This window comes from Choristoneura fumiferana, chromosome 11 (genome assembly GCF_025370935.1).
Source record: "Choristoneura fumiferana chromosome 11, NRCan_CFum_1, whole genome shotgun sequence".
In the NCBI taxonomy this organism is placed as follows: Eukaryota; Metazoa; Arthropoda; class Insecta; order Lepidoptera; family Tortricidae; genus Choristoneura; species Choristoneura fumiferana.
The window spans coordinates 6,920,225-6,935,642 of record NC_133482.1 but is presented as its reverse complement, the minus strand read 5'-3'; the positions used below and the strand labels follow the sequence as shown (position 1 = coordinate 6,935,642).

The following is a 15,418-nucleotide window of genomic DNA, read 5'->3' as shown; positions in this document are numbered from 1 at the left end:
GTACTTCTGGGACACCCTGTATATATATATATATATATATATATATATATATATATATATATAGTTATAATAGTTTTAACATACTATTTTCACAGAAAAGTGTGAAATAAAATAATAAATTTAACAAAATTCAAAAACTCGACTGCCTTAAAAAATACTAAAAAGAAGAAAACAAGTCTAGTGGGCTAGAACTTTGTAAAGTAGCTAACTTAAAGTTCAACAGTCGGGACCCATTTAAATCGTGACGCTCAAAAATTCTTACCTAATGGGTGCCGACTGTTGAACTTTAAGTTAGCTACTTAACAAAGTTCTAGCCCACTATACTTGTTATCTTCTTTTTAGTATTTTTTAAGGCAGTCGGGTTTTTTGATTTTTTAATCTTTAAATAAAAATATGTCAAGCTCAACAAGAGCCAACTTTGAGATCCACGTCTGCCATGCTTGCCTGTTCGGAAATTCGGAATACACTGACACTGACAATTCAAGCATTTGTATAGGCTTGGAGTTGGTAGACGCTTGGTAAGCCTCGGCAAGCGTGTAAATGGCGCGGGTGACGCAACGTCATTGAAATGTGCGCTAGGGTTGCCTCCGTAAGGTGAACGCTAGCTTTTTCTCGCGCCTTCGCTCGTTTGGTATTTTAGGTTTTCAGGGGGCAAGGTGCTTCCACAAAACCAACAACTGATTGAATTTGTATGTATGTATTGTATGTAGATTTAGATATTTTATTTGGGGTGATTTTATTAGGTATGTAGGTAAAGAAAAAATAGGAATGATGTTCTGGTTTTAACTAAATTTATTCAATCAACAAAATCATAAAAAAATACATAAATCAACTATCGGAACTATCGGGAGCCGGGAGCTTGGAAAAACGAAAAAATACTTTTCGAAATCGGTTGATAAATGGCGGAGTTGGGAGGTAAAAGCGTCAATAGGATATTAAAATTACGTGAAATACATATACAAAAACTGAAAGAAACAGTTTCGAATCGTCGTAGGTATATTTTGTAGTTCCTTAATAAAAACGTACAAAATATATAAATTCTAAGACTTAAAAATAAGGCAAATAACACTTACCTTTCTTCGTCGTACGGCAGTTTAAAAAAAGACAATTTTTCTTTTGTTTTTTGATTGGTATATTGGTGCACCGCGCAATATGTCCAACATTTTGTTTTTTTTTTGACATTAGCTACCCAATGCGCTGCGTGCGAAAGTTGTTTGCGCGGGAAACGTAGATTGTAGGTAGGCACTGCCAGCGTCCACGCGCACGAGGACGACCACCAAAAAGATGGACAGACGATATCCGCTAACAAGCTAGCGTAAACTGTATGCGAGTGGCAATGGATAGGCAAGACTGGAAAAGTAGAGAGGAGGCCATGTCCGAAGACGGGCGCTATAAGGGCTGTTATAGATAGATGATAGTAGGCAACCCTAACGACAGCTTCCGAATATGTTTCTGATAATACATAAAGAAAGGGCATAACAACCAGTTGATATATTTTTTTTATAACTCAGTGTTGTGAAAAAAGTAGCTCCGATCGTTAGCGCAGTTTGATCATCAAAATTCAATGGCCAAAATAATAGATCTGTCACCTAATAATAAATAGATCAGTTCCTTAATTTGATACTTCTATCCTTTGACCCTACCTATTCTACTATGGCAGGTCTGGTTAGGTACGACGACGAGCGAAGCGAGGAGGAGTGTTAGGTAAAACTGCGACCCTCAGTGCGCGAGCAGGGCGAACGAAGCGAGCGTGCCGCGGCAGCGGCCGGCGAAGTGCCAGAACCGAACATTTTTTGCTAATACTTGTATGACGAATATAAATGTTTGTAGTGGGTACTTTGTGTCTTGTGGTTGTGGTTGTAGTTGTGGTTGGAGAGGCGTATGCCCAACGGTGGGCGCAAACGCGCTGAAGAAGAAGAAGACTTGTGTCTTGGATATGTTTGTATGTATTTAAGTATATATGGTTGTATGTCTACGAGTACTCGTTGTTTAGTACCCATAGAACAAACTTTGCTTAGTTTGGGGCTATTTGTGTGAAGATATTATTATTATTTCATTATATATCATTATCGTCAAATTTCAGTTCAATTATTTGATTGATCAATATTATTTTTAACCCCCGACGCAAAAAGAGGGGTGTTATAAGTGTGTCTGTGTGTGTCTATCTGTGGCACCGTAGCTCTTAAACGAGTGGACCGATTTGAATGCGGTTTTTTTATTTGAGAGTAAGTTTTTAAGCGATATTTTATTAAAATCAGTTCAGCCGTTTCAAGATCATCAGCTCTTTTGTTCGCTGCGGTAGGAATCTTAGATGCATAATGGGTATTTGCTTTACTTTCAAACATATTTGGGACCTACAAACTGAAACACCCAGGTATCTATATAACTATGCACGATTATGGAATTCTCGGCCTGATGCTGCAGCTAGGATATCCAGAACACTAGTAGGTACACTCTTGATAAAACCATAGCATATATATCGTTTTTGGATTCGTTTTGATCAGTAATTGATTCTACACACAATGCAGTGGTGGCAACACGACGAGCTGATGCTGCAGCCAGGATATCCAGCACAGCAGTATGCTCTTGAAAAAATAATAGCAGATATGTCGTGTTTGATTCCTTTTAATCAGTATTTGATTCTACATACAATGCAATGGTGGCAACACGATGAGCTGATGCTGCAGCCGGGATATCCAACACACTAGTACATCGAAAATATGAACTGAGACATGGATGCACAGAAAAACCAGAAAAGAGACCAGCGCTGGGAATCGAACCCAGGTCCTCAGCAATCCGTGCTGCGTGCTTATAACCGCCACACCACACCTACACACACCTACTAGTACACTTTTTAAAAAATAATATACCAGTTTAAAAAAACATTAAATAAAAAAACTTAAATTAAAAATTTCAAAAACCCCCGACACAAAAAACGCCTGAAAAAGAAACGCCGACAAAAAAACGCCGCCAAAAAAGACAACTAAAAAGTAAAAATAATTATGCACTACCTAGCTGTTGCCCGCGACTTCATCTGCGAAGAATTCGTTTATCCCTATCCCGCGGGGACTATGCCGATTTCCCGCAAAATTAGCCTAAGTTAATTTAGTATAAGTACTTAGTAATATTTTTTTTTATCTAAGCGGCCTCGGTGTCGGGGGACCACTAAGGTTAACAGGAAAGTAAAGTACATATTTTATTTTTATCTATAGGACAGAGTAATCAATCAGTCTTGCCAGAATCTTCGAAAAAATCATAGCAAGAGAGATCGGATCGCCGAGATCACCAGTTTCGTTTTTTTAACCCCCGACGCAAAAAGAGGGGTGTTATAAGTTTGACAGCTATGTGTGTATGTCTGTGTGTGTGTCTGTGGCACCGTAGCTAGGGTGAAACGATTTAAACGCGGTTTTTTTATTTGAAAGCAGTTTTTCTAGCGATGGTTCTTAGACATGTTTTATCAAAATCGGTTCAGCCGTTTTTGAGATATCGAACTTTGTTAACAATAGTTAGGTACGCCCTCCTTTAAAAGTTTAGTAGCGTGGGAACTACGGCCCAAGTCCTCTCGTCCTCTCGTCCTCTCATCCCGAGAGTACTGTGCCTGGCAATGTTATCTACCTACCTTTGTCACAAAATACATATATTGTTGCCTCATGTAGCTACCTAGGTATATAATTAAGGAAATGGAACTCAACAATGAAACAAATTTTAATCCCAAATTTATGTATTTTATCAAATATACACTTATTGTAATTAAACTTAAAATAATTTAATGAATAATTGATTCCGTATTATGTAATTCATTGCAGGTACTTACTTAACCTACGCAAGATTCAATGTGGTGTCTATGTATGGACAAAGTGATTAATAAGGGAATTATGAATAATGACAAGCTATACCGCGCAAAGTGATAATAATTATCTAAACTTCAGTATTTATCACATTGTCCGGGCATCATGAATATTGCTACATGATCGTTGGGCAATTTGATTACAACTGATTCTTGGCTAGCTGAAGTCTAATTTATTCTATCGGAAAGTTAGGTGCGACGACGAGCACAGCAAGGAGGAGTGTGTTAGGTTCAACTGTGACCAAAACAGAAGAATAAAATTCTAAGTACTATTAAGATAACTTACTTGACAGATTTTGATACATGTATAAAGATCTTTTAAAGATTCATTGAATTATACGTAAAAATAAAAAAAAAATGTAATGGGACATGATTTTTATTATTTTTAATTGAATAGTTTTTATCAAATTGCTATCTCATATTGGTAATTATGAATAATGACCAATTTATCACTTGGTCCACAACATGTGAGCTTTTTTTACCAAGTTAACGTAATCTAACTAATTATATACGATAAAAAATACCCAATACATTTTAAGCTTTAATAGTGTATGTATTTTAATATTCATGGCCTGGTTTTAAGTATTTAAATAATAAATTGGTTAAGTAAGTAAGTTTCACATGTAGCTTAGCTAGTTACCTAAATATGAGTATATATGTGGTATATATGTTATGTTATGGACCAAGTGATTAATAAGGGCATTACAAGCTATACCGGGCAAAGTGATAAATTATTATGTAAATCTAATTGTATAGTATTATTAGTAGTATTTGTATTTATATCACGAATAGCTTAGTAGGAAATACCAGCTGCTCTATTTTAACAAAAAATAATCAACTCATTCAACGCCATAAGGTGCAAATGCATGAGCAAAGATTAATATCATAGTAGAATACTTAAACAGTACCCAGAGGAATATAATACGAGTAAATAGAGAGTTAGCCAGCTAGCCATCAGAGTCATCCGTCAGTGATTGTCTTGGTGTCGTAGTATATACTCCCACACCATTTCCGAGGTGATGATTCCCTTTGGTTTGTAGACATCTAGTCAAACAAAATATATATTAGCACAGAATAACTAATAGTACCTACTATCTGATATTAGTTCAGTTACCTAATTTCTATCTAGGTACAGTCAAAGAAACTGATTCACGTACCAGGGTGGAACTTTTGTGCTACTATGTCATCCCATACATCTGTCAAAGTACTCAAGTACCTACCTTTAAGTTCACTCTGTGGGTTCGGTATTCGTTCAACTTGTACGACGAACGGTGTTATGTCCAGTATTCTAGACACAAGCCCAACTGTGGGATGGCCTTTATTCTCTATTACTTTATAGCACTTGTATATGAGATGTTTTTGGACGGATTCGTCGAGGTTAAGACTTTCTTCCTTCTTCGGATTAGTGGCCGCATATCGTAACTGGTCCTTTGAAAGTGCGCCTTTGTATAAACTGAAATAAATACATTATGTATACATATACAACTCATTACTAAAAGTTTTTTGCAGCAGTCATGTAGTAAGTCCATGGGAGTCATACTCATACAATATTTGACGGGTTTAGATTAGTTTGAACACCGATGCAAAAAGGAGGAGGTTCTATGTTCTAACTATGAGTATGTTTTTGTGCGTCAAGCGTCGACTGATTTTCAAAAATTATCCGAGTCATACATTTTTTCCCCTCTTTTAACTATAGAATTGTAGGTAGGTACAGTTGACTACAAAAAGATAGATATGGCCAAAGTTACAAAATGTACAAGGTATTAATTAAATACTTAACTGAAAACCTCACACTCCAGAAATATTTTTTCATTTTAAGTTAGTTGTTGGCAGTTATTTTAGAATACCTAATTAATCACTAGGATCAATTAAATTAAATATGAATCGTACCCATTATCGTCAACAACCAGGGCTACGCTGTGTTGTGAACCCATCGCAGCTATGGCATCTCGACATGAGGCCTTTTCGTTCAAGTGTGGAACAGAAGTATCAACATCCAAGCTAGAGAGTGGGTGGTTCCACCATCTGCAAAAAAAAATAATAGTATGATCAACCACATGGTTTCAGAAACTCTAAGCAATTATCCATACTGCGAAAGTGTGTTTGTATGTTTGTGTGTTTGTCCGTCTTTCACGCCGTAAGGGAGCGGCGGATCGACGTGATTTTTGGCATAGAGATAGTTTATGGGCCCGAGAGTGACATAGGCTACTTTTTATCCCGAAAAAATACACACTTCCCGAGGGAACAGCGAGCGATAATCGAATTCCACGCGGGCGTAGCCATGGGCAAAAGCTAGTAATATTTATAAATTGTAATGTTTTCGCTTGTATTTTCAAGGCCGGAACGCTCAAGTGAAAAATCACTGGGAGTAAAGAAAATTGGAACAATGGTAGAAATATTATAAAATTCAATTACCTAAAAATAAAAACTAGACTAAAACTAAACACGTCGTCTAACACTAACTACGGCTCGGCCACGCACACGCGCCGGTGGAAGCGCTAGCGTTAGCCCTGTTCACTGCGCGGCCGAGACGCTTGCTGAGCAGCGGTTACTTGGCAGAACATGCAATGAACAGAGAAAGCTATTTATTAAAGTACCTAATCGAAGAAGACCTAAGGTATCTAGTAGGTGAATTATAATTAGGCCTTATAGTCTGTCTATGGACAAGAAATACTGAGGTACCTATAGTAAAAAAAAACTGAGCTTTGCACTTACTTATACTTACTACTTATTGCCTTGCCCGCGACTCCGTCCGCGAAGAATTCGTTTATCGCTATCCCGCGGGGCCTACGTAATTTTCCGGGATAAAAACTATCCTTCCCTGGTACTCAAACTATCTGTATACCGAATTTCACCTAAATCGATTCAGCGGTTTAGACGTGAAGAACAGACAAATGAACAAACAAATAAACAGACTTACAAATTTTTGCATTTATATAGTATTAGTGGGAAATGGAATTGGATTACCTGCATTCACAATAGCATTGTATAAACAATCCTATTATTTTCTTTTATTCTCGTAACCGCCAACCATTTTTGTTTATGTAGTCTATTGTCCAAGGAAATAGAGTCGATATCTATATTAGTTTACACCCTCGGCAGTTATTACGAGCAAAATACGAATGTTTGGTCTCGGGTCTTGGGTGTATAATATGTATTTAAGTATGTATCTATATCTATATAATTATATTTATCCGTTGCTTAGTACCCATAACACAAGCTTTGCTAAGCTTACTTTGGGACTAGGTCAATTGGTGTGAATTGTCCCGTGATATTTATTTTTATTTATTTATTTATTTAAGGTTTTATTACGAGCTCGTTCGTTATCCTAATTTATGGTTAACCAATCAATGATATTGTATTCTTAAGTGGATGAGATCAGTTCAAAAAGTTTAGACTCTACATACTTGTAAAACACGTTAACTTACCCTATATTGTCATGCGATGGTGGTTCCTTGAACAGGTTCGCCTCCATCCACTGGTCGCAGACGAACTTGGTCATGTAGTTGCGAATGCCGTCCGCCATGATGACCACGACCTTCTTGCCGGCGCCGAGGTGGTACTCCTGCGCAGCCTTCAGCGCCGCGAACATTACTGCTCCACTGCTGCCACCTGCGAGAGATGAACATTTTAGCTATCAATTATATTGCATGAGCGCAGAATTGAACCATTAATCATTATAGAGAGGTAACTTACTTTACAAAATTTGATAGATATTTAATTATAGGTAAATGCATCTATACAACGGAGGAATTTTATGTCAACAATAATAGTAATAAAGCATTAACTATTTTTATTACTCTGGCCAATAGATGATTGACAAATATGCAAATTTCCGTCATAAATAAAAAATAAAAAAATTGAGCTATTGGAGGTTTCTATACCAAAACGAGTTTTTGCAATGTTTTTGCTTGATCTTAATAATTGAATGGTGTTATTTTTAGGGTTCTGTAGGAACCCAAGGAACTCATATATAGTTTCGTCATGTCCGTCCGTCTGTCTGCCGCTTGGCTTATAGATTGCTAGTGTTAGCAAGTAATTTTGCATAGATATATATTGTTAACCATTTGCAGAAAAAAGTGGTATCATTTTTTTTTAAATACTAATTTTTTGTTGGTGTTTTCGTCTAAATGCATACTCGTAGTGTGGGATATCTTAAGACATGTCTTTTTAAAAAATATAGATAGGTTGGCAAAGACCATTCTTCGAAGCAACGGGTCCATTTGCAAAATATACGCCTTAAAATGCTAATTTTTACTAAGGGTCAAGTGTCCCCCCTCTACAACGACGTTAGCTGTAAAAATCTGAAAAAAAATGATTGTGGTAGATACAAACAGCGACAGTATTAGGTGCCGACATAGAACTAATTTAAAATAAAAATATCACAGCTAACGGCTCGGCCTCGATTACTTGCTATCAGCGAGGCGGCGAGCATTTTCCCTGTAGATAGTGCGGTCGAGACTTTCGTTACATAGAAGTTTTATTGAATCATTTTTTATCTATATAGACGTATCAATTGTGTTGATGACGTATTATCGATAGCAGACGTATTACATAAGTATAATTAGACAGGTACTTACTATCGAACACAATCGTGGCACACTATGGAACCTTTTCACAATGAATAAATGTCATAATGACATCGCAAGCCTGACAGTGAGGACAATCGTTCGTAATCGTTATGACGTGGTTATGACGTTATTGCTGTGACAACACGTTTTACAGTAGGTCACGATTTTAATGATTCGATTGTACTATCAAGCCACATGAACTATGATTCAACTAGCTTTTGCTCGCGGCTCCGCCCGTGTGGTATTCGGTTATCGCGCGCTGTTCCCTCGGGAACTGTGCATTTTTCCGGGATAAAAAGTAGCCTATGTCACGATCGGGCCCAAACTATCTCTATGCCAAAAATCACATCGATCCGTTGCTCCGTTACGGCGTGAAAGACGGACAAACACACAAACATACAAAAAAAATACTTTCGCATTTATAATATGTATTAGTATGGATGTGGAACTTTTTCATAGAAAAAATCTAATTTCATCATATTGCTACCAAGCAACTTCATTATCAAATTTACTATGAGATCGTGTGTAAACTATTTATTGCACAAAAGAAAAGAAACTTAATACAATTTACAAACTTTGAGACACCCCATTGAGGCCTTTGTACTTGTTAAGTACAAAGGCGGACTTATCCCTTTAGGGGAACGATTTACGGTAAGCCAGGAATCAACTGATCAAATAGAACATAATGTATCAATAGTCTATTGGTTGTTTATTGTTTATCTACCTACAGCCTATTGGTTTCTTTGCTTGCTATCGAATCAGAAGCGAGAGGAGTAATAGCTAACCGCATAGTAATCCTTCTTTCCGGATGACCTCTCTAGCCATGTTGAAGGATTCACAGTCGTTGGGAGACTGCACATTATCAATTTCTTCTTTATGCAGAACTTCAGGAACGAAGTCGCCCCCAATGCCTTCTACCTGAAAAGAGATCAGGGTAATCAATCAGCATGGTACCTACCTAAATTGGTTCTGGGTGACGTAGTGAGATTAAGTGATCACCTGATAGAAAATTTCGTCAGATAAAATCAGTGCGTGCATGTTGCTGCCTTCATTTATCATCATAACATGTTTAATGATATCCGGCGACCTTGTCAAAATCGCGTAATTTTTAGTTTATTTAGGTGCGTGATTGTTGATAACAGTTATATAGGATGTCCCGTGGTGTTTTTAAAATCAAAATGAAGTCTTCTTGCAGTAAAATTATATCTTTACAATATTAATTAAGATATTTTTTCTCCATGTCACAGAGCCGTGGGACGCCCTGTGTACGTGGCCTGCCGGTGTTTTTATAACTATCATTTGTACTGGATTTCCAGTTGTTAAAGCTGTTAGGTAGTTGGCGCTGGGCGCTGGCCTATCCCGTGTTGTTTAGATGAGGGCAACTTAGATTATTTTTGCGGAAATCACTGGCTTGACTATTCCCGCCAGTGTTGGCATATCTTGAAAAACTGTTTATACAAGCCAGTGTTGGCTGCCAGTGCAACACTGGCTTTCACTAAACTTAGCTTTTAAAGCACTTACAAAGAAAGGCACGAGTTCCTTCCCCCATATGGTGGAGCCCTTGGGGTCAACCGCCACGATGACGCACCCGGGGCAGCGCCGCTTGAGCCCGTGCGCCAGGCCAGAGGCCGTGCCTCCCGTACCAGCCCCCATTACGGCCATGTCGACATGGCCTAATGCGTCCAATATCTCCGCAGTTGTGTGCTCTAAATGAGTCCGGGGATTAGCGTGGTTTGAATACTGGAATTGGATAAAACTATGGTTTACTTAGCTGTTGTAGCTACATGAAGCTACAACTACTCGTAGCTACCTAAATATATACTATTACTTTTACTTAAGTAGTACCTTAAATATTGACAACTGCTGAAGATTCAAGTCAGGGATTCTCTTATACCTAATGAGAAAGTTTGATTTATACTTTGTATATACTTGAAAGTTATAGGTAATTTAATTAACTAAATGTAAACAAACTTCAGCTGCCAGATTTGGCGCGTTCAAGGATTTTAAGCATTTTAGTAAGATTTTACTTATCTATCATTGCCATACCTACAAACCAGACTAATAATGTATTCGATACTGAAATGAAAATGTGTAGGTAGTTTAATGAGGGAAATTCAATATTTAAGACACCAATTGACATTGTTTTGTTTACATTTATTTAATTACCTAAACCATTCAAGTATAGTGGGGTATACCTACTCCGTATACTATACGAGGGACCACAATGTAGACAAAGAATTTGTTAATTACGTAGGTACATATGTTAACTCTTAAATGTACAAAAATAAATAAACAAACACAATTAGATAAACGTGGAGATACGTTATAAAGGCGAACTTATTCCTTTAAGGAATCTCTACCAGTCAATGTTTTCCTTCAACGAAAAACACATTGTTGTAGAGCTTGTCTGAACGAAATAAATCCCCGTTAGACTCAGGTAGTTATTGTAAGGTTTGCTGTCTAACTCACTGTATAATGAACTGATTTAGTAGAGTGAGGGTCGCGTCATTTTAAATTAGACAAGCTCTAAATTGTATTAATCACCACTTCAGTTACTGTTTTAAATGGTTGTCTGGAAGAGATCGCTTTTAAGCAATAAGAACGCCTATTGTCTACCCTGAATTCTGTGCCCATACAATTTTTTTGTACTGATTTGTGGTGTGCAATAAAGAACGGTTGTATTGTAACAACTTTTTAAATTAAACTTCTGGTTTGGTGTCCACTTACTATTTCTTTATTATATTTGGTACCTGGTCTAAGCTGATGTTGTGTTCAGGGTCCTCGTTGACCAGCCGCTCGGCGGTGTTCATGAAGTGGTCCGGCTCCCCCTGGCGAGCAGCAGACGGTGTCTGCACGATATCGGATCCGAGCAATCGCATCGCGGACAATTTTTCGTCAGAGTTTTTGTCCGGGGTCACGATAGTGGCTTTGTAACCTTTTAAAATGACAATTCGTTCATGATCTTCACGAAAGGGCTAAGCTAGGTGTAGTCAAACCATCCAAGCAGAATACCCACAGAAAACTATCTAATTGTGTTCGCATTTACGAAATTATGAACTAAACAGAAGTATCAAAATGATCCCAAAGGAAGACCCACCGTTCGCAAGATCGGCAGTTTGCTGATTTGGGACCATGCGCATTTTTAATGCTAGAAAGCTGTAATTTTGCACGAATATATATGTAAACTATGCCGACATAATGGTACAATAAAAAGATAAAAAACATATTTTTTAGAGTACCTCCCATAGACGTAAAGTGAGGGTGTTTTTTTTTTCTCATCCAATCTTGTAGTGTGGGGTATTGTTGGATAGGTATTTTAAAACCATTAGGGGGTTGCTAAAACGATTTTTCGATTCAGTGATTTCTTTGCCAAATATTCAACTTTCAAGTGCAAATTTTCATTAAAATCGAGCGCCCCCCACCTCTAAAATCTAAACCGGTGGGTGGAAAAATTTGGAAAAATTCAGGATGATAGTAAGTATATCAAACTTACAAGAAAAATTATAACGGTTAAGTTTTCTTGAGAATGATTAGTAGTTTAAGAGTAAATAGCAGCCTAAGGTATAAAATATACCTAGACTTGGAATATTCCGTACAAAATACGAAATCCTTCGAAAAATATTACTTTTTTTTTCTTATGACTACGGAACCCTATTTCGGGCATGTCCGACACGCTCTTGGCCGGTTTTTATTTATTTGTTGTCCCACGTTGTCACGAATACCCGTTACGAATAACCAGTAAATAAGTACCAAATCTAATAAATATCAGCGAGGTCAGCAACGCGCCGGTGAACCTTGCCCAAGCACACATAGGCTGTGGTAATTATTTCGCGAACCAAGTGCATCTTTGCTGACAAAAAAATAATAAAAAAAACTTACTTGGCCTACTTATTGCATCATGTCTTATTGAATCTCCAACTAAGCTACAAAATACGCACAGAAATTGTAGATAAGCTAGTTCACCTTTAACAGCCGCCACCAGAGAGACTCCGATGCCGGTGTTGCCCGAGGTCGGCTCCACGAAGCGCGTGCCTGCGCGCGCGCGGCCCGTCACCTCTGCGTCCACCACCATTGTGTATGAAACTCTGTCCTTAATCGAACCTCCGGGGTTGAGGAATTCGCATTTTGCATCTAATTTGAAGACACAAATATACAATAATGAGTACTTCAGAATTAATAATAATAAGGAAATGAACGTGTACCTACACCTAACACAGTTTATTTAAAGAAAATGGGAAACTTTTTCTCTAGACAGACACTCTCTACTTAAAACAAGTTTTTGTAACTTCTTCATCATTATCATCAGCCGGAAGATCCCACTGCCGGACAAAAGCTTCCCCTTTAAGCGCTCGGTTGTATCATGCGGTTACTTAAACGCTGCGTTAAACGCAATGCGTTTGACGCACATCGATTTGCATCAGATAATTTAATTACGAAATATTGTCTTACGCGGTGAGCACAGCGGCAAACGCATGTTTGGTAATTGATTAGATTTCGTGGATTGTGATTGGTTAGATTAGATGTGTGTCAAACGCATTGCGTTTAACGCAGCGTTAACGCATAAAAAAAACCGAGCGCTTTAGAACGCCACAATGAACGACCACTCGCCACTTGCATCCACCGGTTGCCCACAACTCTCACGATGTCGTCAGTCCATCTAGTGGGAGGCCTGCCATCGCTTCGTCGTCCGGTTCGTGGTCGCCACTTGAGGACTCTCTTTTCTCCCCAACGGTTGTTTTTCTTTTTTTGTTCTGTGTATTTGGTTTGTTCGGTGGCTTTAGTTCTTCGGTGAATTTCCGTAACTTTAACTTCCGTAATTTACGCGTACTTAATTAAATGGTTTAACTTTATGCTAATACTTACAAATATCACACTGCAGTCCATGATCTTTTGGTATTCGATTTAATTTCACCAACGGCGTATTCCCGATTGCGTGTAAAATGTTATCGTAAACTTTGGCATCGCGACCTCTGCGAAATATTAAACGGTCAATAACTTGAACAAAATGTTTAAAAAAAATATATTTTTTTAATTTGTCATTTTGTACTCTTACGGTGGTTTCCAGGTGTTAATGTTATTTTTCATGTATGGGAAATCAGGCTTCGCGTTCGCAACGTACATTTTAACGATCTACTTATAACTGAGGAGACGTGATAACACGAGAAATCGCAGCAGGATACTAATGTCTAGATCTCGACGCACAAGAAGTGGCACTAATACTCCGAAATAAATATCGATCAATATCAAGCTATCAGCTATCAGGCTTACTTACTACCTACACAATTACTACACGCACTGAGTTTGTAAATCAATCAACCGAGTTTTAATTACAAATACGGAAACATGAATGTCAACGATGAACGTAAAAATTTTGTAACAATAGCATATAAATGCAAGTATGACATTAAATTGGTAATTTTCTCACATTCCATAAGAGGAATTTACATTACAAGTTTTATAGTTATTGCAAGGAAGTCCTTCAGTGTGGTCGGCATTGATTACAATGTATCTAATCTTGGCTATCGATCGACTGCATATTTTGCATAGACATTGTATAGGTTATGGGCATTACTAACTACCTGCTGCGTGCTGTGGCCCATAAAAAAGTGCTAAGTAGGCAATTGGTATTTACTCATTGGGTATTACTAAAAAAAAAATCAAAATCAAAATCATTTATTCAGTAAATAGGCCGCAATGGGCACTTTTACACGTCATTTTTTAAACTACCAACGCTTTCGGAAAGACCATCATTGCCAAGAAAAATGCGCCGCAAGAAACTTGGCAGAAAGTCATTTTTTCAACATAAAATGATTACAAATAAAATACTTAAAAACTACAGTATACAATTAAATAAAAAAAACACACACAAGATGATTTTTTCAATGCGTCGAGCAAACACTAGTAAAAATTAATCGGCCAAGTGCAAGTCTGCCTTACGCGTTATGGAGTCCTTATAAATATTATTTGTAGGTGTAAGTAATAAATAATAGCAGAGTTTTGAAGCTCCACATTCTCTGTGCTCTCTCTCTCAAAATAGACGAGGGCTTACAAAATCACTCTAGGTATGTTATACATTTTTTTTACAAGATGCAAACGTCATCCCATCAACCATCATCATCGTCGTTAACCGTGGAAAGTGAAATATTTGCAAAAAACGTTTTTCTTGACCTATCCTTGAATATCTTTGGAAGTGGACAAGAGATTTCAAGATTTTTTAAAAGGCAACTTTTAGAACGCTCAAATGAAGGTTTGAGTGTAAGAGTTTCCAGTTTATTATCACACCTCAGGATAGCTATTGTGTGATTAAATAAAAACATCATTATTCGCCCATTTTTTAATCAATTTTGATGTTAAAGTTGATTTATTTAAATAAGATAGTATACATAGATGATCTTATACTAATATCGTCTCATGAGTCGTAATTTATATGTAAAAAATAAAAATATTTTAACGGTAACGTGTCCTGATTTTTGTTTATTTTAAAATCGAATAATTGTACTGTTGTGAAAATCCTTCTAATGAGAAAACGAATAAAATATTCTTTAATTAATGGTATAACGAATAGGAATCGATTCTATATAATTTACCACGAAAATGACGACTTCAAATGTCATTTTTGTAATTTAAATACTATGTAGAAATTACTTAATTAAAGTAAATTAATAACTTCAACTATGAACAAAACAGTTTTCAATACTACGTCTACGGTAAACCAGAACAAATTATGTTACAACAAAATGCTCCTACGAAATTTTCTTTTTATATTTAGATCATTTCACACGTACATTCATAATTCTTGAACTCTCGCCAGTTAACGGCGACGAACTGATAATTCTATGGAGTGAATGTTGTTGACGGTAACCATTCTAAATCAATTAATCAATAACGGCATACGATTACATGTAAAAAAAAGAAAATTTTATAAAAATGCTTATTTTACTTGTAGGGAAATCATCTTTTTCTAAACTTTAATCAGTTTCGTAACCCATAGGACCTGATG

The 15,418-nt window shown here is 37.1% G+C and overlaps 1 protein-coding gene across 1 annotated transcript; it reads right to left on the bottom strand.

Annotated features, from left to right (window-relative positions):
- Window positions 1–3,703: 3,703 nt before the first annotated feature.
- On the bottom strand, window positions 3,704–13,695 carry LOC141432615 (cystathionine beta-synthase-like). The gene is made up of 10 exons (XM_074094280.1): window positions 13,472–13,695; window positions 13,282–13,388; window positions 12,382–12,549; window positions 11,169–11,353; window positions 9,940–10,158; window positions 9,204–9,336; window positions 7,276–7,459; window positions 5,738–5,872; window positions 5,068–5,300; window positions 3,704–4,891 (listed from the first exon to the last, which is right to left on the bottom strand). The coding sequence occupies exons 1-10, from the start codon at window positions 13,537–13,539 to the stop codon at window positions 4,815–4,817; spliced, it is 1,509 nt and encodes a 502-aa protein (XP_073950381.1). The 5' UTR covers window positions 13,540–13,695; the 3' UTR covers window positions 3,704–4,814.
- Window positions 13,696–15,418: the final 1,723 nt, after the last annotated feature.